Here is a 22271-nt window from a genome sequence, read left to right on the forward strand (position 1 = left end):
CTGTAATGAGAAGAACATCCTTCTTTGGTGTCATTTCTAGAAGTTGTTGTAGGTCTTCATAGAATTGGTCAATTTCACTTTCTTCAGCACTGGTAGTTGGTGCATAAACTTGGATTACTGTGATGTTAAAAGGTCTGCCTTGGATTCGTATCGAGATCATTCTGTCATTTTTGAGATTGCATCCCATTACAGCTTTTTCCACTCTTTTGTTGACTATGAGGGCCACTCCATTTCTGCTACAGGATTCTTGCCCACAGTAGTAGATATGATAGTCACCCGAACTGAATTCGCCCATTCCCTTCCATTTTAGTTCACTGATGCCCAGGATGTCGATATTTATTCTTGTCATCTCATTTTTGACCACATCCAGCTTACCTCCACTCATGGTTCTTACATTCCAGGTTCCTATGCAATATTTTTCTTTACAGCATCGGACTTTCCTTTCGCTTCCAGGCATATCCGCAACTGAGCGTCCTTTCGGCTTTGGCCCAGCCGCTTCATCAGCTCTGAATCTACTTGTACTTGTCCTCCGCTCTTCCTCAGTAGCATGTTGGACGCCTTCCGACCTGAGGGGCTCATCTTCCAGCGTCATAACTTTTATATGCCTGTTGTCTTTGTCCATGGAGTTTTCTTGGCAGGGATACTGGAGTGGCTTGCCAGTTCCTTCTCCAGGTGGATCACGTTTAGTCAAAACTCTCCACTATGACCTGTCCATCTTGGGTGGCCCTGCATGGCATAGCTCATAGCTTCTCTGAGTTATTCAAGCCCCTTCGCCACGACAAGGCATTGATCCATGAAGGGGTTGGCTAAGGTTACAAGGTCTAATACACAACCCAGGAAGTGTGCCTAGATTAATTACCTCTTCACATATGCTAATTCCAGGGGGATTAACAGTGGCTAATCCACATATTAAATACACATGAGTCTGACTATTACCAGTCCTAACATACCAGTTCTAATACAATCCTAAAAATTTATTAAACCCAAGCATTTAGCACCCACAAATCTAGAACAATATAAACCTATATGAAAGTTTCTTACGGTAGATATAGGCATAAAAACTCATATGTGATACTTATAGGGGTTTAGAGGCTGTTTTAGGTATTACATACCTTAGTTCAGGATGCTTGACCTGAGTGGAAATTGCCCATTAGTTATATACCTTAAATAGAAGCATACTAAGAGCATGTATTGATGTTTTGTTTTAAATTCTAAATTTTAGTTTCCTATGACAGAGAAGATAAGAGCACATTCTGTGGTTTGAAACATGTGAAGGAGATAACTGACGTGGTTAGAACAGGTGCAAAGCATGCCGTAGAGAATGTTCTGTGGTTGTGAAGATAGGTCAGAGAGTTAACATGTCTTGTGCTGAGGCAAAATCATTGAAAACCAGATATACTGTGGAAAATTTGAAGATTTTTGTGATTTTAGGGGCTGTATATGATTAGCCACCTGTATTGCCAGATTTTGCACAGATAATTACAAGGGGTGTATAGGGGACGAGTAGGAACTCTGGTGGTTCCCTCTACCCTACCCTAGGGCAACATACAAAAACATACAGGACAGACCTTCGAGTCTACTTTGGTGGGGGGAGGATTGTTAGAGATCTAGAGTTGGAAATTAGCAATGTGGTAGCATTTAGATAATATTTGGGACATGGATGGGAAAATACAGGTTGCAGCAGTTCTCCTGAACTGTGCCAAACACGGAAATCCCCGGGTTTAGCCTATGTAAACTAGCCTGCCCAGGCTAGCTGACTGCAGGCTAATATGAAACAATGTCATCAACACATAAAATAAACATCCTTGGGTCTAGGCAAAACATGGTTCCTGTGGACAGAGAAATGTTTGTGATTGAAAAAACGTCAGAAGGCAGGCTGTGCCAACAGGGGGGAAGTGTCATTTTACACAGAAGCTTAGAACAAGGAGTTCTGGGAAGGAGGAGGAGGAGATAGATAGCACTCCAAGTGGGGGCCGAGGGGCAGAATTTGGCAGGCTGGCTCAAGGCAGGCTGGGACAGAGGCATGGAGATGTCTTGGAACAAGCCCCTCTTGAGAGGCAAATGCTATAAACCAGGGGTCAGCAAACCTTTTCAGCAGGGGGCCGGTCCACTGTGCCTCAGACCTTGTGGGGGGCCGGACTATATTTGGGGGGGGGGAAATATGAACAAATTCCTATGCCCCACAAATAACCCAGAGATGCATTTTAAATAAAAGGACACATTCTACTCATGTAAAAACATGCTGATTCCCAGACCCTCCGTGGGCCGGATTTAGAAGGTGATCCGGATTTAGAAGGTGATCCGGCACCCGGGCCTTAGTTTGGAAACCCCTGCTATAAACTCTGCACTCCCTCCACTGAAAGCTTCCAGTGCAAATATGAGTAAAATATACCATATTTCTTAAATGCACAACAGTCTGTGCCATGTCTTGAATTCCCAATGGAAACACAACCAAACACAACCCTGGTTAAATGCCCAGAACGCCCTGGACACTTGCTACAGCTCTGCAGAGACTGGGGGTGGGGTGCGCAACCTTTGTATGTGCTATGCATTCATAGCACATGCAAAGGTTGTGCACCACATTTACAGAAAACAAAAAACAGCAACCCTGCCACTAATTTTATGGGAATTGTGCATATTGCTAAGGATATGTTTGCATCCTGCTAGTGACTGTGGCAAAAGCTGGAAGATGTTTCAGCAAGCTAGCACTCCTGAACAACTGCTGCCATTCTTCTGCAGAACAAGAATAGGTAAGACGTCTAGCTAGTTAGAGTGTGAACTTGCAATTGAAACTGACTTTCCACAGAGGTGTGTTTGCTTTCTTCATTGTACAGCTTTTGGAGAATGTTAAAGACACATCTCTTTGCCCTGGCTTTTGACACCTGAGCTGTATGTTTTGGGGACCCACCTTACTTTTTCAGTTGTTTGTTATTCTTAATTGTTTTTAATGTTGTTTTAATGCTGTAATCTGCCCTGAGACCTTACGGTGAAGGATGGGTACTAATAATAATATTCATGATTTTCAATGAAAAAGGCCAGAAAATGAACCTGTTAATTGGTCTATTAAAAAAATGTTTGCAGCCATGTTGAATAATAACAACAATAACAACACCGAAAGGACAATGCCTTTAAACTGGAACCAACCAAAAGATTATGGAAGAGGCAGTAGCCTTTGTATTTGCCCATTGCCTCATAACATGAGAAACACCCCAGTATGGGTCATCATATAATTTCAGAAATGTAGAAAATAAAAGTTTCAGAATTAAAATAGAAACTTTTCTTTCATGACTCAGGAGATTGTTTGTATAGAATAGGATTGTGGTATACAGTATGTGTGTGGCAGAGGACTCGAATTACAATACTTTACTCCCCCCCCCCAAAGAAAGCCCTATGATACAACCTATCATAATATTGGGAGGGACAATAGATTTGGTTTTCTTTGGAAGAGAGATCATTGGAGCCTCATTGCATTTTTTTTTTATAAAAAAAGTACTTGCCCATGAACAAGTTGTTATTTTCTCACACAGATCGAACTTACAACATCCCAGCAAAAGTGGAGTGGGAAAGATGCCAGCTTCCAATTTTCTCTTCCAGTGAGACAACAGTGACCACTTTTGAGCAATGAGCCAACAATACCCTACCTAACAAAAGGAAGTTTATACAATGCAATGTGATCGTATATCATTTTTGCATTGAGATACCAGCCCTTAATCCTTAACGTAAAACCTTGACAACTTTGCTCAAATTGCGAATCAGCTTCAATCCTGATCTCTCCAGCCTCTTTGCACCTGTCAGGTCCTGGCTTTGAAATGTTCTTGCTCTTCCAGAAGTGGTGTCTGGGTGCCATTTCACACACATCACACTCAGTAGGCAGCTGTAGCCATGATTCATATACTCATAGTGTATATTTTAAAGCATTATGGATGTCTATCTCAAAATGTAGTGGAACTACTATGCCAACCCTAAAAAGTTGCAACTGGGCACAACAGGAGACATAAACCTCTGCTCTGTCCAAAAGGCATCCAGGAAGCCAACACCAAAGGACTTCCTTCCTTCCTTCCTTCCTTCCTTCCTTCCTTCCTTCCTTCCTTCCTTCCTTCCTTCCTTCCTTCCTTCCTTCCGCAGTGGGCACATAAGGGAATTTGAGAAAGTGCCAATGCATGCCCTTTATCAAGCAGGGAAAGACACCTACATCAGCCACCACTGCTCTTTTCACCTCTCCTTCGTCCTTCCCAAAGTGTGGTCCACAGACCAGGAGTGCTCCATTACCTTCATTCAGGTGGCCTGTGGTTTGTCTGTATGAGCACAGTTAAAAACCATACAGCTGCTAACACAGTGCATTACAATTGCTACAACAGGCAGAATAATCATCAAGTGGTCCTCCAAGACACGCAGCAATTTTCAAGAGGCTAGTGCGGGGGGGGGGGAGTTGGGAGATCACTGCCTTATATGTTGCATAAACTTGTACTATCCTACCATTTGAATAAGTGATAAGCAAGCAAGGCTCAATTTCCCCATAAGCCTATTATCATTTCATCACCCTTCCCTTATTCTAATCGTGTTAGTAAGTTAATTCAACCAAGTACAGTGAATGAGTCCCATAGTCTGAAAAGCCATTCTTGCATAGAGGATGGGTCAAAGTTACTTGTGGACCCAGTGCCCCTCCAGCCTGAGGGTGCAGCGCTGCCAGTCTCAGACTGAGAGGACTCCATCATAGATACCCCACCAAGACCAGAGTCTTTCCTGCCCCCTCAAAACTGCCCCTTATCTGATCTTGCTCTCCTTCAGTTCTTTACCCAAAGGCATTCCTTCAGTGTCTCGTCAGCAAATGTACCTTAAGAAAAATATACAGCAAGCAATGGTATACAGTTAGCATGATTAATTAATTCTAATACGCATAAATAATTGATGTTTCTAATTTTTGTAACACTATGCAACCTCAGTTTGCTGGTACTGCCCTGGTAGAAACATGAAAGGTTTTACTTATGATTTATTTAGTCCTCACGGTAAGAGACAAAAAATCCAGACATCCCTCAATGATGGAGTTGCTCACTCTGGCTCCTCCCCCTTCCCTCTCTCCCAATAGATTCTGACCCTACGGTGTCCACCTGTGGTCAAATGCCTCTGCGTCCGTTGCTCTTGCACTATTAACAAACACCAAGTTCTAGGAGACGGTGGATCATCTATGCCAGGCATGGCCAAACTTGGCACATCAGCTTTTTGGGGACTACAACTCCCATCATCCCTAGCTAACAGGACCAGTGGTCAGGGATGATGGGAATTGTAGCTCCAAAACATCTGGAGGGCCAAGTTGTTTGGCCATGCCTGATCTATGCTGTCTAATGAAGTGTCTGCTGGCTGCTCTGCCTCCCATATCCTTCTCCTAACACCTCATAACTTGGCTGCTTACCTGTCTCTAAACCAGGGGTCCCCAAACTAAGGCCCGGGGGCCGAATGCGGCCCAATCGCCTTCTAAATCCGGCCCGCAGACGGTCCAGGAATCAGCATGTTTTTACATGAGTAGAATGTGTCCTTTTATTTAAAATGCATCTCCAGGTTATTTGTCGGGCATAGGAATTAATTCATTTATTTTTTTCAAAATATAGTCCGACCCCCCACAAGGTTTGAGGGACAGTGGACAGGCCCCCTACTGAAAAAGTTTACTGACCCCTGCTCTAAACTGTTATCTCCCTCATAGTTCTGCTGTAATTCAATCTCCACTATTCCTCCTCTTTCAGTCTCTGACACATTGCACTGTTGCGAAATGCAGAACATGGACCAATGCAAGAGCCAAGAAAGTTATATAATCCTGGTTGGAGAATCTGAGGGCTAGATTTGGCCTTTGGGTTGGGCTGGCAAAGGCCTTAGTCAGTTTGGCACAGGCTAGGAAGAGAGATGGCTGTGCTGAATGCACGCAGTGTCCTGGTGACTGGGTCCAATCGGGGTATTGGCTTTGAGCTGGTCAAACAGCTGGTTGGGAAAAGCAACCGGCCAGAATGGATCTTTGCCACCTGCCGGGACCCAGAGGGACCACGTGCCCAGGTGAGCTCCAGGGTGGAACTTAGGGTGGGTTTCCCTTTGATGCCAAGGAGATTGTGCCCTGGTCAGTAGAGGTGCCTCACAAGGCTTTTTAAGTTTCACATTCCTGGGGTAGGTTAAGTGGCTTGGAGATAGTTTGCATGTCTGCTCAAGCACAGGTTGTTTATCCCTTTTGGGGTGCCCTTGCTGAAATTTTTCTGTGCAGAGTTAGAAATGAAAAGCTGGAAAGAAGTTAATTACTCCCAGCTGAAGAGCATTTAAACAGAGAAGTAAATATCCTGGTGAGTCAGTGTTGGAGGTAACTCAGATTCAAAGCTTCTGAAATGCATAGCATGGGATGAATATTACTAAGGAGTCAGTTACATTGAGCAGAGTGATTATTATTTTTCTGGGTCAAATTGCTTAGGATTAGAATAGCGCTAAAAATAATAATTTGTATTGAAACAAGAGTGCCAGGAAACTGATTTGCTTTGCGAGTCCATAAACTCGGAAGATTAGAATATCGTCAAAAACTGCATTTATTTCTGTAATGCAACTTAAAAGGTGAAACCAATATATGAGATAGATGCATGACGTGCAAAGCAAGATATGTCAAACCTTTATTTCTTGTAATTGTAATTATTTGTCATTAGGCGGGTCAACTATAAATGGAATGTAATTAATGAAATGTAATAGCAATGTTTATTTTGTATTATTGTAACTATTTGTTTTACTGTATTACTGTGGAATTTCCAAAAGAAAGCATTTGTAAAAATTAAAAGAAAAATAATAATAATAAGTTGCATTACTGAAATAAATGCAGTTTTTGACGATATTCTAATCTTCCGAGTTTATGGACTCGCAAAGCAAATCAGTTTCACCTGTATTAAAGTATAACACTCTGTTTTTCATCTGGGTAGTTCCTCTCCCCAGCTTAGCAAGAAGCCCTCTTTCTCCAGCTCCTTGCTAGGCAGTCCTTTCTAGGGACTCCACAACAAGCCACAAACCCCTCTTTTGCTGTAAACAGCAGCGTAGCATTGTGACATAGAAAGTCGGAACTGAGAAATGATTGCAAATATGTTGTTTTGTATTCTCCTGTTGACTGGCTTTCTTGGTTGGAATAGTTTGTTCTTTTAATTTAGAGAAAGAAGTGGTTTGGAATTGATTTTTTGGTGGAGAAACAAAACTGCATGCAACCAGAAGCAAGTGTTCCTTGCGATCTTTTCTGAAAATCATACTTGGACCCTCTTACATAGAAGCTCTTTCTATGTTCATATATTAGAGAATAACATTGTTTTTCATCTGGGTTGTTGTTGTTTAGTCGTTTAGTCGTGTCCGACTCTTCGTGACCCCATGGACCATAGCACGCCAGGCACTCCTGTCTTGCACCGCCTCCCGCAGTTTGGTCAAACTCATGTTTGTAGCTTCGAGAACACAGTCTAACCATCTCGTCCTCTGTCGTCCCCTTCTCCTAGTGCCCGCAATCTTTCCCAACATCAGGGTCTTTTCCAGGGAGTCTTCTCTTCTCATGAGGTGGCCAAAGTATTGGAGCCTCAGCTTCACGATCTGTCCTTCCAGTGAGCACTCAGGGCTCATTTCATCTGGGTTACTCAGTCATATATAAGCACATGCTTGGTAGCCAAAGGCAAGAAGGAATTGCAAGCAGGCAAGTGAGCACTCTGTCCTTCCTCTATGCCTAACTGATAGAAGCCACTAATTATATTGGGTAAGACTTGTGGTTCTCTTGGGTAGGTTTGTTTTATCTCTAGTGGAGAAATCTGGTTTCTCAGAACTGTATGCAAAAAGTTTGAGTTTGGAAATTGCTAAACCATTTTTTTAAAATATAAGTTTGTATATAAGTAGTGTAAGGAAAACAAGAAAGTTGATCAATAAAATGGGGAAAGACAATAGTGCTGCCCTGTCAAATGATTGAGTGCATGCTGTTTGTGACAAGAAAAACTTAAGACCATTAATAGTTCTGGTTACAGGTAGGCAGCCTTGTTGGTCTGGGTCGAAGTAAAATAAAAAAATTCCTTCAGTAGCACCTTAAAGACTAAGGTGCTACTGAAGGAATTTTTTTTATTTTATTAAGACCATTAAATGACCCATATATCATGCAGTCATGAATTCCGTAACTACATCACTGGTGCACTTAGGGAGTGTTGCAAGTGGTTAGCATTGGTATGGGTGATAAATATTGCTTTAAAAAATATGAAGCTCACTGGCCCATTGGCAGATCAACTCTGCATAACAGAGTTGTCTGCAAACGTGACATTGAAGGCTGGCAATATTAACCCTGCTGCGTGAGAGAATCCCTTGGAGACAGGTTGTGTAGCTACTGCAGTGACCAGAGGAGGAATGGCTGCTGAGAGGAATGCAGTGCAATAAACAAAATCTGCCCTTACTCCCTTATGGGGTACACAAGAGCTCTTGTAGAGTGCTTTGTAGGCATTCCTCCTAATGCTTAGGTGGAATCTTCTTTCTTATAGTTTGAATCCATTGCTTTGTGTCCACTTCTCTGGAGTAGCAGAAAGCGTTCATAAACTGAAGCGAACTTTCCCATTGAAAGTAATGGAAAGTGGATTAATCTGTTCCAGACGGTCCGCGGAGTACTTAAACTGAAGCGTTCATAAACTGAAGCGAACTTTCCCATTGAAAGTAATGGAAAGTGGATTAATCCGTTCCAGACAGGTCCGCGGAGTACTCAACCTGAAGCGTACTTAACCCGAAGCATGGGTGTAATTGGTTCCGGAAGTCTGTTCATAAACTGAAGCATTCATAAACTGAAGCGAACTTTCCCATTGAAAGTAATGGAAAGTGAATTAATCCATTCCAGATGGGTCTGCGGCGTTCGTAAACCGAAAATTCATAAACCGAGGTGTTCATAAACCGAGGTTCCACTGTATAATGTAGCTACAAACTCTGCACAGTGTGCTGCTGTGAATGATCACACACCACCTTTTTTGCTCTGCTTGCTTTGCAAAAATAAAAAGCTCTTTTCTCTGAAACACCTGGTGTCGTTTGACTCCTTTCCTCCTCCACGGGGGCATGCTGAACTGGACTCAGTCTGTCAGCCTACATTTCAATCAGAATTCTAACTTAGTTTTAGACTTTTTTCATTCTGGTTATACCTACAGTAATTCTGTTCAGATTTGCATAAACTCATATTATTTCATTCATTTTTATATTTCATTTCACTGTTTGTAAAGAGGAGAGACCTTTCCTTTGTTATAGGGGCATGTTGTGATATGTCCAGGAAATTCAGCATTCTAAGTGTGTTTATTTTGTAGTTGATTTGCTTCCAAGTTCACTATTTCTATTTCTGCTACCTTGCCTTTGTTTTCTAATGATCTAATGGCTGGGGACAAATAAATAAATCTGATATGACAATCAACCATTTATTGGATTACTCTTACTGCTCCAGTTGCTCCTGTGGTTTATTGTGACTTTGGGTTTGAGCCCCATATATCTGTTCTTTTGTGTCACACAGAAGGAAGAAACATGGTAACAACATGAATGGCTAATGGGAAAGCACCCTCTTCTTCCTATCCTGTCTCAAATACAGTGGTACCTCTGGTTACGAACTTAATTTGTTCCGGAGGTCCGTTCTTAACCTGAAACCGTTCTTAACCTGAGGTACCACTTTAGCTAATGGGGCCTCCCGCTGCCGGCGCGTGATTTCCATTCTCATCCTGAGGTAAAGTTCTTAACCCGAGGTACTACTTCCGGGTTAGCGGAGTCTGTAACCCAAAATGTTTGTAACCCAAGGTGTTTGTAACCCGAGGTACCACTGTAATCCCGTATGTAGGACTTGCAGTTCTATTCTCTCTCTCCTTTTTTTTAATATTTCAGGAATTGAAGAATTTGGCTGCTAAGCACCAGGGAGTAGAGATTCTTGCACTGGGTAAGTGCCTGCTCTCTCCACCCACCCCACCTTAAATTCCCTAATCCTAAATTACTGTCTACTATAGCTAGATAGCTAGAATTCAAGGCCATCTAATTCAAGGTATGTTGCAGGTTACATGTGCATTGTTTCTCCAGTGAGCTCACTTAGGGAGCTTCTAGATGGGGGGCTCAATACTGCAAATCAGTCATTTAGATGTCACAAACAGGTTGTTGGCTGAAATAAGTATGGTTGGTTGGTTTGCTTGCTTGCTTGCTTAACTACTTGGATTTTCCACAGAAAGGGGAAAATCTAGACTAAATTGGGTAGTACGTAGCAAGGGGAGGGGGGGGGGAGATACAGATTAGCATTCTGATGCCAACAATGTCATGTAGAAATTGCAGGGGGGGGGAATGCATGTATGAGGAGTTCTAATGCCACAGTAAATGCCTTCTCAAATCAACTTTAGAATACAAGAATTAAAAAAAAAAAGTGTTGGATCCAGGACCAAAGCAAAAAAGCTAATATTCTGCCAGGTAGATTAAAAAAGAGAGAGAGCATGTTCCTCTATTTGGTATAAATTCAGTATGTTGCAGCAACTGGCATGCATAATGAGTAAATAGGCAATGTAATAGAACAAACACAGGCAGTGAGTACTGGCAACTGTATAGTCAAAGCCTGGCCTTGAGCATTCTCAGAACAACAAATATATTTTTTAATTCTATATAAAAAAAGGAAAATCCCAATGAGGACTGTAGTTGTGGAATGCTGGGTGTCAGTTAAAAATAAGTAAAAATTGAAAAACAGGGAAATGAGACTTTTTTCACTTTCACAAGTATAGCAACACCTACAAAAACAGCTAATGCCATGTCACCTGAATCTAGTAGTAAGCCAGACACAGGTTGGGAGGCTGCAGAGATAGCAGCTAAGAAACTAGACAAAGTTCAAGACTCTGAGGGGCTTGTTGGGGACCAGGGGAGCATTGTGCCTAAAGCCAGGGCACTTATGAGTGTCTTCCCCCAAGTCTGAGGAGCCAAATGCCTCCCACCACACTTTGCTGGTCCAGCAGTGCACCAGGAGGAAGGAAAGGCTATGGAACACAAGAGAAGTGTCCATCTTCAGGTTAGAAGGATAGCCCTTTAAGGCTCTGAAGTTGTTCACAATGGGGTGGAGGCTAGAATAGGTAGCCTGGAGGTCAAGATTTAAAAGGTTTCAGTCTGGTCCTGACCTTCATCTGAGCAAGTAGATCACCTAGAGCTATCTGTGGTACTATTTCTGTCCAACACATGCAGACAAAAATTGTTACTTAAAAGTAAGAAATACATTTATTCTGTCAGGAGTATGGGCAGGAGTCAGGCTCTGGGGCCATTAGTGCTTTGCAGGACTGGGGCATGCCTCAACTTGTGCTGGAGAAGCAAGGCGTGGCCACACAGGTGAAGTCCTCAGCTTGTGCTGGAGAAGCAAGGAGTAATCACCCAGGTGAGGCCACTTGAGATCTCACTGCACCTGGTGGCAGGAGCTGGGAGGGATAAAAGCCCAGCATTTCCCTTCAGCTCTTTGCCACAGCAACGCTATCCCTGCCTGGTTGCATCTGGCCTCCTGTTCCTTGGACCCTTGCCTTGTTGCTGCCGTGCTTCTTGGACCCCTGCCTCGCCTTCGCCTTGCTCCTGCCCCGTGGACCTTCGCCTTGCTTCTCGTTCCTGGATCCTTCGCCTTGCTCCTTGCTCCTTGGACCATTGCTTCGCCTTCGCCTTGCTCCTGCCCCGTGGACCTTCGCCTTGCTTCTTGTTTCTGGATCCTTCACCTTGCTCCTTGGACCCTTGCTTCGCCTTCGCCTTGCTCTTGCCCCGTGGACCTTCGCCTTGCTTCTTGTTCCTGGACCCTCGCTTTGCCTTCGCCCTGCTTCGTGCCCCGTGGACCTTCGCCTCTGCCTTCGACCCTGCTTCTTCACCACCATCTTACCTCTGGTCCTGACGCCCGCCGACCGGACCGTGACATATTCAGGTAAATAATGGTGCAGGCTCAGCAGCAGAAATATTACTCAGGAGTTCAGAAGTTCAGGAACAACAAAATAAATTCAGAATTGGACAGGAGTGATGAAGATGTCCCAACAAGTTTCCATGCCCCACCTACCAAGCTTTTAAAGGCTAAGTGTGGTGCATTTACTCATGAGACTTGCTTGCCTTGATGGAATGTTGGGTTTGCAACCATGTGTTTAATTGGGCTGGGTGAGTATGCTCCTGTCTACAAAGGTGGCACCTGGTGCTAGGCATGCTCCTGTTCAACTGCTGCTTCATCTGTCTTTGGTGGCTAACAACCCTCCCCAGGCTCAACTGGGAAGCAAGGTCAGGAGGGAGAGCCAGCACCCGTTTCCCCTTCTGAAGCACCTGACACTGGGGTAGAAAGGGGAAATATCCTCTCCTCTAACCCAGGACCCCACAATTCAGCCCCTCCAATTTTTCTTCTTCCCCTTGTGTCAGGGCTTGCTGTCCCAAGCTTGAACCCAAGGTGCTGCAGAGCTCATGACACCTTGCTGCCTTCTCTGTGGGATACCTGTACAGTTCTGGCAAACATGTGCTTGTCCACTGCGTGCCTTTTATCTGATATACATAATATATATGGCATTTATGCATACAAAAGTGCCAAGTAAATTGATCCATAGTGCTCTGGATTTCCAGAGCAAGAAGAGTGCAGGTACAGAGCAATAGCAGTGCTGGTGAGGTCTGCAGGGTTAGATCTTCATTCACTTTCATTTCCTTTAAAATATTTTTTGCTACTATAGATACTTCCGAGCCATCTAGTGTCAAGGCTGCTGCAACCCGAGTCACAGAGGGGTTGAAGGGAGCTGGGCTAAATCTTCTGATAAACAATGCTGGGATTTTAAAGCTACGGACTCTGGAAACAGAGACACCAGAGAGTATGGCTGAGGTATACAAAACCAATGTGATTGGTAGCATGTTGGTGACTCAGGTAAGACTCTTTGTCTCTTTGTTACATAAACTTTTTGGCATGTTGCAGAGCCCTTGACTTTGGAAAGTCATGATGCCGTTGCTTTCTGGTTGTTGGGGTGATGGGTTTGTGTCCCTTTTGCATTATGAACAGCAGGAACCTTTTATAGCGGCATGACACACCAAAATTTAACTGATGTGGTATTTCCGGTTATGGAAGTAAAGTGATAAGAGAAGGTTTCACCTGATGGACAGATGGAGCTATTGTCTGGGTAAGCTGCAAGAGAACTTTGTCATGCTACTGCATGTAACTCCTGGGCTTATGTTTGTCCTCACAGTGAGAACGTTGAACTGGAGATACCCTGACCTTCTCACTGAGGCTAAGGCTATATATATACACTGAGCCTGTATGTAATTATCTAGACCCACTCCAATCCAGGTTCAGAACTTGATTTGGGACTGAATCATCCTTGGTTATCAGTAGAGGGACAGAGAGAGTGCAACCCTGCTGCTCTTGCTTGATCTCTCATGGCCATAGACAGTCTATAGGAGATTGGTATCAGCAGCACTATTCTGCAGTAGTTGCAGTCTTATCTCATTATTCTTGAGCTATGGAGTGCTGCAGGCCACTACATGTCTCCAGAGTTATTTAACATCCATATGAAACCTTTGGGTATGGCCATATGGAAATCTTGCACAAGGTCCAGCTCTGTTTGTCTGTAACTTCAGAATCGGGAATGGTGGAGTGGGTCCTGGACTGGGGTCTGGATGCAGTGATAAGCTGGATGAGGGCTATTTGAATCCAGTTTATTTTTCTTGCACCTGGGAGCCATAGCCACATGGCTCTTTGTTCCAGGAAGCAGGAGAGAGAGAAAGGGAGGGAAGCAAGGCTGCTGGAAGCCTGTTAAACCACACACACTGGCAACTTGCGCTCAGGGCTCAGGTTAACCATTTCAGGCATGCAAGCATGAGTCAATAATTGAATATCACAAGAGAAGTCTCTTTCTTAGGTATCCATTTTTTATTGGTTTTAAACCTGTATTTTGCTGGTTGGGGGGGGGGGGGCCTGTTTGAAAACCATTTTTATCTGTTTTCTGGTATGTTTCTCAATTGCCTTTAGATGAATGGAAAAGGTGATTCATAAATTAATAATAATAAACATTCATTCTTCCCTTCCCTTCTCCAGGTATTCCTGCCCTTGCTGAAGAAGGCATCCCAGGAAAGTCCCCAGAAAGGGATGAGCTGCAGCAAAGCTGCCATTATCAATGTATCCAGTGAAGCCGGTTCCATTAAAAATGTCCTTGTATGGAGTGAAGGGCAAATCATTGGTTACCGTTGTAGCAAGGTATGGAGATAACAGTAGTAGGCTCTGCAATCCAAAGTTTGAAAGTAACTCTCAGTTAATTTCACCTTAGGGTGCTGAAAAGGTTCTTAGAAAATCCATCCTATCTAGACTGAACACATTTTTGTTAGTAACATTCAGACACTTTCATCTGTTCAGAGTTAGTGCATGCTGGCCTATTTATTTAATTTAACGGAATATAGATTGATAGATTTTAAAAAATCTCTAAGCATATTACATATGGGACACAGGTGGCGCTGTGGGTTAAACCACCGAGCCTAGGGCTTGCCGATCAGAAGGTCGGCAGTTCAAATCCCCGCGACGAGGTGAGCTCCTGTTGTTCATTCCCAGCTCCTGCCCACCTAGCAGTTCGAAAGCACATCAAAGTGCAAGTAGATAAATAGGTACCGCTACAGCGGGAAGGTAAACGGTGTTTCCGTGCGCTGCTCTGGTTCGCCAGAAGCGGCTTTGTCATGCTGGCCACATGACCTGGAAGCTGTATGCTGGCTCCCTCGGCCAATAATGCGAGATGAGCGCCGCAACCCCAGAGTCGGTCACGACTGGACCTAATGGTCAATGGTCCCTTTACCTTTACTAAGCATCTATATCTATAAAGTCCAAGTGTCCCTGCGTCCAGTTGTCCCGTGTGTCCCTGGGCTACTGCGCATGTGCCCCAGGGACACAGGGATTGGATGCAGAGATTTGGAACGCACGCACACGCATGCACGCTCTCCCCACCCCGCCACCGCTCTGCCAACCGCCGCTCCCGGCCGGACAAGCGCCTCATTGTGCTTGCGCTAAAGAGCGAGGAGGAGGAGGAGGCTGCTTCCCCCCCTTCCCCCCCTACGACCAGCAGACCAAGGGGGCAGGGAGGGGCGCCGGGGGAAGCCGCGGGTTCTGCTATCCGAGAAGGGGCTCAGTACCTTGGATGCCGGTCTGGTGGGACATGACGGCAAGCTGCCGCCAGGAACTGCCGCCTCTCGGGCCGGCGGCAAAGGCAGGAAGCGGCGCCGGGGAAAGAGAGCCGCCACTCAGCGCCTCGCTTGCCTTCGCCCCGGCGGAGGCTCCTTCGGGCCAGGCAGCGGCGCCAGGACTCGGGCTGGAGACACCGGGGAAGTGGCAGAGACACCGGGAAAGCGGCAGAGTCACCGCTGCCATGTGCAGCTGAGGAGGCGGCGGGCTGAGGAGGGCGGGCCGGGCCGAGGCGGTGGGCGTCGAGCCGAGGGGGCCGCCGGGGAGGCCGCCTCGAGCTCCGGGCTCCTTCCTTCCTCCTTCTCCTCCTTCTCCAGCAGCAGTAGCAGGAGCGCGACAATGGTGGGACCCTCTCCTCCCATCTCCCGGCAGCTCCGGCCGCCCCTCGCGGCTCCTCTCGGGCGTCGCCATAGCCTCTGGCCGGCTGCTGGAGGAGGAGGAGGAATAGGCTCGCTGGCCCCGGGATCCACCCACCGCTGCCTCCTTTCCACCCCTTGGCTGCCTGAGCCCCGACACTTCTCCTTCTCCCAGCGGCGCCCATGGTGTCCTGGCCGAGGAGGCGGCGCTGCGGCCCCGGCTTCTGCCGAGACACGCGCTCTAGTGCCCGTTTTTAAACGGGCTGAATTCCACTAGTATTACATAAAATAATAGATTTTAAAATAAATATATAACATTTATTTAAGATACTGATAGCATACTTTTAAAACAAACTGGCATAATTAAATAGTTATATTTGAAAAAGGGTATAGATAATTTATATATTTTTTAAAAAGTATACATAATTAGGAATGGACAAATGTCCCTGATTTCTGGTTTCTCGCAGCTTCTCATTTTCCCAGCCTTAAATTCAATCATCTTCCTTTCTGCTGTAATGTGATTTTTCATATTAAAAATCTTCATGAAAATATCACTCTGAATTTCTCTTAATCGACACATTTTTGATGCAGTTTTCACTGATATACACGTATGTTATTTTTACAAATATAAGAATTTTATGTGCACTTTTCTATGTATGCTATATGCCTTTTTGTACATATTGGTTCGAGAACGGAGCCACAAAATTTAGAGATTTTTGTATTTCAGTTTGTGTACTGGTTTGAGTAGCTTCTCATCAAAATGCAAACAGAACTGAATTTCTACCTGCTTCTGGTATGTCTCTCTCCTAGGCTGCTCTGAACATGCTCACCCGGTGCCAGTCTCTGGGGTATGCCAAAGACAACATCCTGTGCATTACATTGCATCCTGGGTGGTTACAGACAGACATGGGAAATACATTGGTAGGTGGTTCATGTATGGGATGTTAGGGGAGGAGTAGTACCTCTGGCGGGGGACATGTCATACTCCTTCTGGACTAGTTTGTCCACCTTTGCTCCCCACCCTGCACTAAACTCTCACCAGTGGTTCCTAGAAACTGTCAGCATGCGACCTGACACATATAGACAACTGCAAAACAATAAGGTCTGTGCTGCCTTTAAAAGTTTTTTTGTGCTTCTGGAATTTGCTTCCTTACTGTGGGTGGGTGTTTTAAACTTCTTTTTAAAAATCCATCCACTCCTTTTACTTTCCTAACCAACTCAGCACTATATGGCTTTCCATTATTAAGAGTCTCACACAATGGCAGCCCCTCTCTCAGCCATTCAGATACCTTTCAGATACCCAGCCAGATGGGCAGGGTATAAATGAATGAATAAATGAAAGAATTCTGACAAACCAGTTTTACCAATTTTGTTTGTAAAATAACATCTTTTTCCTGTTTAACTGCAAGTCGTTGTGTCACTTTTCCTATTCTCTTTCCAGGGGCAGCCCCCACTGACTGTGGACTACAGTGTGCAAGAAATCCTGAACACCATTTCCTCTCTCTCTGAGAAAGACCATGGCACATTTGTGAACTTGGATGGGAAAGTCCTTCCCTGGTAAAACACCAAACAACCTGCTTACCGTATCTGCACTGCAGAAGGAACCCCTCACTACCACATGCAACATAAACACATGAGAAGACATGCTTTTTTTCCTTCTACTTCTTTAAAAAAATACATATTCAGCTGAAACTCTCACCATCTAGCCTTCCTTTGAACTACTCTGTGTAATGAGGTTAATTCATAGTGACTTTTGCAGTCTCACTTGCTTATATTTCTTTTTAACAGTGCAAGTCATCTGTTAACTCATTTATTCACACTTTCAAGATATAGGTAGGTATCAAGGGTGCTAGTTAGCCTCCACTGCACACATGTTATGGATGCTTCCAAATGTGGGTGACCTAGCAACAGCCAGTGGTTGCTGTTCTGCTTCAAGCAAAAGGCAGAATAACAACTATTCTCTGAGATTGCTGGAATCCAAATAACATTGTCTGGCTGAGTAGATAGTCTCCTTTCCCCCAGCCTCAAATGTTTGGAAAGGGTTATTTTGGTGGACTATGGCATGTGGAGGCCAAACCAGTCAATGGGGCAGTCTTCCTCTTCCCCCACCAAAGCATTTGAAGGGTCACAGCTAGAGATTTGCTATATCTAATGCAGATATTTGGAGAAGTGCTGAAACAGCTCAGCGGCAGAGCCTCTGCTTTGCATGCAGAAGGTTCTATGGTCAACCTGATTCCTCCAAGAATATAGAATCATAGGAATGCCCCTAGTCTGAAAACCCAGAGAGCCTCTGCCATTCAGTGTGGACAATACTCAGCATGATGGACACAGTACTGTATACCGCAGCTTCATTCCTATGTTCCTCCCTCAGGGGCTGGCCGGCTGTTTGGCAGAGGGAGGCAGAAAGTAAACAAAGCTATGTGAGCCATTCTTTCTGCGTGCCCTGTGCCCTCTAAGCTAACTTGGTGCCCTCAGATGCATGTGGTGGTGAACTCTGTCTCATCCTTAGTGTTGAAATAAGAGTAACCACCCATATGATTGGCTTTTGTACACTGAATGGGGGAGGTACCATCTTTGCCTCAGGCAGCAAAATGTATTGAGCTGACCCTGCACTTCCTTCACCCCTAGTGTGGTCCCTATCATGATTTGGAATCCCTTACAGATGCAACAAGACTGAGAAGTGCATGTAAAGGCAATTCTGTTTGGAAAGGGAGGGGTTAAAGGGATAGAGTTGATTCTTAGGGCTCATCCATACCACAACTTAAAATCCACATTGTTCTAAACCCATTTTGTTCTCCATAACCTTTTGTGCTTCCCAGGGGTGGGGGAAGGGGGCTGTGGTGGATGCAGACCATCCCGGGCATCACCACTGAGGGGATGACAAAATGCTGGGCGGCACTCACCACAGGGAGCGCGCCCAATCCACACATCTCTCCTGGGAGTGACACGGTGGCTTGGGCACGTGCAGGCTCCGCCCCACTCAAACGGTCCACCCACTGCCTCCCCCTCAGCTGTAGGGTAGCTGAGTGGGAGGAGGCAGGCCCTGTGGTACATCCCGCCCCTATGGGCAGCTCGCCCCACCTCTGGGCACACTGCCCCAGGCGCCTGAGTGGCTTCTTCCACCACTGGTGCTTCCATACTGTCAGATTTGTTAATGCTCTGTGATTATCTATTAGAGAGGAACACACACACACACACAGAGAGAGAGAGAGAGAGAGAGCGCACATGTAGCCTACTGCATTTTTCTTATCCCACCCATGGAGTGCAAGTACTTTGCCTTGAGTACTTGAATGACAGTATCTAGGAATGAGGCTCTGTTTGCAAGAAAGACAGGTCATTTGTTCTGTTAAGACAATGCAGATTATGCATACTATTCCCTTTATGCTCACTGGGATCAGGAATCAGGTGAATAAGGGCTAGCGTGGCAATGGGCAGAAGTTATTGTGTGCCACAGGTAAGAAAAAGGTGGCAACCATGCCAGCAGCTGGAAAAAGGAGAAAGTGAAACACATCAGAATGCCAGAAAACAGTGCCTATATTTATAGTTGTTCACTTCTAGGCTAAATATATATATATTAAACAACATATCAACACATTTACAGAGTTATGCAAAAGAAGCTGCAGAAACCAGCAACCCTCTCCCCCCACGAAAGAAAACAGTAAGCCATGAGGGGCTTCTCTTGATAACTGCTGTGAACAGCATCAACATAAAAAACTAATAATTAGGCAGATCAAATTTAGAATGGGTGAGAGTGGGGAATGGGGTTAGGTGCATGGAGGAGTTTCAAGATGGGAAAAACTGGGATAAACAAAGAGCAGCAGGATATGTGCCTACCCAAGAATCATTTGATTTTTAAAACCTTTCCACGTTTTTAACAGGTAGTGAAAAATTGGATTTGAGAGGAGGAAAAAGACAAAATGTCAGTTTTTCAGTAAGAACATCATATGGTTCATGCAAAATTGTTGATGGTACAAATGGAGAACAATACAGATTAAGTGGCAGTATAGATGGGCTCCTAGAGAGCAGGGCCAGACCACAGAGAAGGCAATAGCTGCTGGAGTAAACTGGACAGGCCATAGCTAGCTGTAAAAACTTTTGGACGTCCCTATTTTCATCAGAGAAATGTTGGAGGGTATGTGTATAGTTTCTCCATTCAGTTTTCTTGACTGATCTATGGTTTTGACTTGGTTCTCTGTTAGTGATTCACATGCCGGCACTGCCCTTAGAAGTAATTTCTCTACACCTCTACTAGATTATGGTAGATTGATATTGGAGCCTCAAATTGCCAATTTCACTCCAAATTTATGTAACAGCCTGGGAAATTTATGCAAATTTGCACAACCTTTATGTAGACTTTTATTCCCATATGGGCTTAATCAGGTGAACATACATTTAGTAAAGCAAAATTTGTAAAGCATTGCCCAAGGCAGGCTTTGCCAGCTTGGTGCCCTCTGTCATGCCACACATGTACCCTCAGCAATGTGGCTCCTGGCACCACCCACATTTTCACCTCAACTCTCCATACCACTTTGTCATTCCCTTGGCCCAGAGCTGCGTTTCTGACAGGTATGTCTAAACTCCCTTTGTTCCTACAACAGACACTCTGTACCTGCATATTTCCCACCTCTAATGTAGTCCATCAATTTATTAAAGCAGAAATATTAAAAGCCTTTATGATCATTTAATGTATGGAAGAATATGGTTTCAGTTTTGTCTGATCTTATTTTTACTTTGACTTATATAAGATGATGGCAAATAACAATACTGACCCTGCTGTATCAAACCAACTCTACTACCGTACTACCCTCCACACACTCTCCACAGCTACATACAACTCTCACGCTCCAAACTCAAACCCACCAGTTTTTAAACTTCCTTTCAAACACTCATCCAATCACCAATCATTCCAAGCTTACTCTCTCCCTCTCCCAACCTAGCATTTACCCTCATATACCGGTAGCTAATATACTTACCTACACATTTCTCACAGATGATTTTACCTTAATTACTCTAATATTATTACATATACACACAATTTTATTTACGTAAGAAAAGCTAAACCACATTATTAAGCTCTCCTCTAAAAGCAAACTTACTACCCAAATCTTTTTTGAGGATTTGTTAAAATCATCAAAATGATTGCAAGGAAGAAATAATTCAAGTAGGTTAACTGTTTAAGTATGAAATGGTTGATTGCAGTAATAAATGATTTTTTGAATTCTGAAAATATTAGGTAATTTTTAAATTTTAGTAACCGTAAAAACATGATTAGAACTTATTATGATTTGCAATTTCCTAATATTGTAAGCTATTTCTTTTGCATTTCAATAAAGTAAGTTTGTCTATCTAATGACCTGCCATTTATCCTCATTAAATAATACTAAACAATACATTTATTATGTTGCTATTCCATGTACCGGTAATTCAATATGCTACCGTATGTTTCCTAACAGCATTTGGGCTAAGGTGCAGGAGAAGGCCCCTAAGTCTACGTTTGGGCCAGAGCCAAGGCTACTTTTGTTCAGCCCTGCATCATACAGTACTGTAGTTGTCTTTCTCGAAGTGGAAGGGTTAAAGTGGACTTTAGGACCCACCCACACTAGCTGCAAAGTATATAAGAGCAATAGCTGAGCATAACAGGAAGAGCCAGAAACTCCACTCTGTCCAAAGGTCACCCAGAAAGCAAGGTATAAAACAATGGCTTTGCTGGTATAGCTACCTTTTCCCAGCTTCTCTCTTTAAATAGGCAACAAGCCTCTTGCTAAGCCAGTGCATGAAGGGAGCTCCCAACAAATCTCTTTATCATTATTTCCCGTCATGTAGTATCTGAGCTGCTGCTAGCCCTTCCCGGCTAGCTTTTATTAGCCAGGATGGGCAAGGGTCAAGGAGACAGGTGGTTGGTTTCACTCGTCCAAGCAGCCTGTCCACATCCTCGGAGGTAACAGATTGATCCCATGAAACATGACTAGACAGGGCTCCAGCACTCAGACACCGTCCGTGGCCTCCTAACTTCCTCCTGATCCTGCATCCCTGATGAGCCGTTTCTGCTTTTTCCAGCCTGTTGGATGTTTCCAGTTTCCACTCTGGCATGGCTGGGCTAACTACAGTCGTACCTCGGGTTACAACCACCTCGGTTTGCGAACAATTCGGGGTACGAACTGCGCAAACCCGAAAGTGTTTTTGCCGCGCGTGCATGCGTAGAAGCGGCGCGCGTGGTCTGCACATGCGCAAAGCGCGAAAATCACAAAAATAGCACTTTGCGCATGCGCAAAATGGCGCTTCGGGTCGCGTTCGGGTTACGAACTTTTCGGGTTATGAACTGCGATCCGGAACGGATCGTGTTAGTGTTCGTAACCCGAGGTATTACTGTATAGACACTACGGCAGTGTGACCTGTGTGCTGAACAGATTAAATGGCAGCATGGGGACAGCTTGGTGTGGAATGAGTGACTGCTGCTGGTGCAGTAGCTGCTGAACCCTCATCCATGCATCCTTTTTTTCTTGAGTCACCACCTCGCTGCGCCTCTCAGCTGTTTTTTATTTTATTTTTATTTTTTCTACTTTTTATTTTTTTCTATTTGATATTTCTGTTTTTTTCTATTTTCTTTCTTTCTCTTTCTTTCTTTCTTTCTTTCTTTCTTTCTTTCTTTCTTTCTTTCTTTCTTTCTTTCTTTCTTTCTTATTAATTGGGGGCGGGGGCACCAGAAGGTGATCTCGCCTAGGGCACAAAAAACCCTAGCACCGGCCCTGGAT

At 44.4% G+C, this 22271-nt stretch overlaps 1 protein-coding gene across 1 annotated transcript; it reads left to right on the plus strand.

Moving 5' to 3' along the window:
• The first annotated feature begins 5813 nt into the window (after window positions 1-5813).
• Window positions 5814-22199, plus strand: LOC118086001 (C-signal). Its single transcript, XM_035117201.2, has 6 exons — window positions 5814-6042; window positions 9871-9922; window positions 12684-12871; window positions 14036-14194; window positions 16330-16440; window positions 16961-22199. The coding sequence occupies exons 1-6, from the start codon at window positions 5896-5898 to the stop codon at window positions 17078-17080; spliced, it is 777 nt and encodes a 258-aa protein (XP_034973092.1). The 5' UTR covers window positions 5814-5895; the 3' UTR covers window positions 17081-22199.
• The last annotated feature ends 72 nt before the right edge of the window (window positions 22200-22271 follow it).

Source organism: Zootoca vivipara, chromosome 6, assembly GCF_963506605.1.
Source record: "Zootoca vivipara chromosome 6, rZooViv1.1, whole genome shotgun sequence".
Classification (NCBI taxonomy): Eukaryota; Metazoa; Chordata; class Lepidosauria; order Squamata; family Lacertidae; genus Zootoca; species Zootoca vivipara.

Bases quoted from the DNA above. Each gene is read 5' to 3' on its own strand.
- LOC118086001 (XM_035117201.2), top strand. From the start codon at position 5,896: ATGGCTGTGCTGAATGCACGCAGTGTCCTGGTGACTGGGTCCAATCGG. The intron at 12,872-14,035 runs GTAAGACTCTTT...TCCCTTCTCCAG, and splicing joins GTAGCATGTTGGTGACTCAG to GTATTCCTGCCCTTGCTGAA. The intron at 14,195-16,329 runs GTATGGAGATAA...TCTCTCTCCTAG, and splicing joins TTGGTTACCGTTGTAGCAAG to GCTGCTCTGAACATGCTCAC.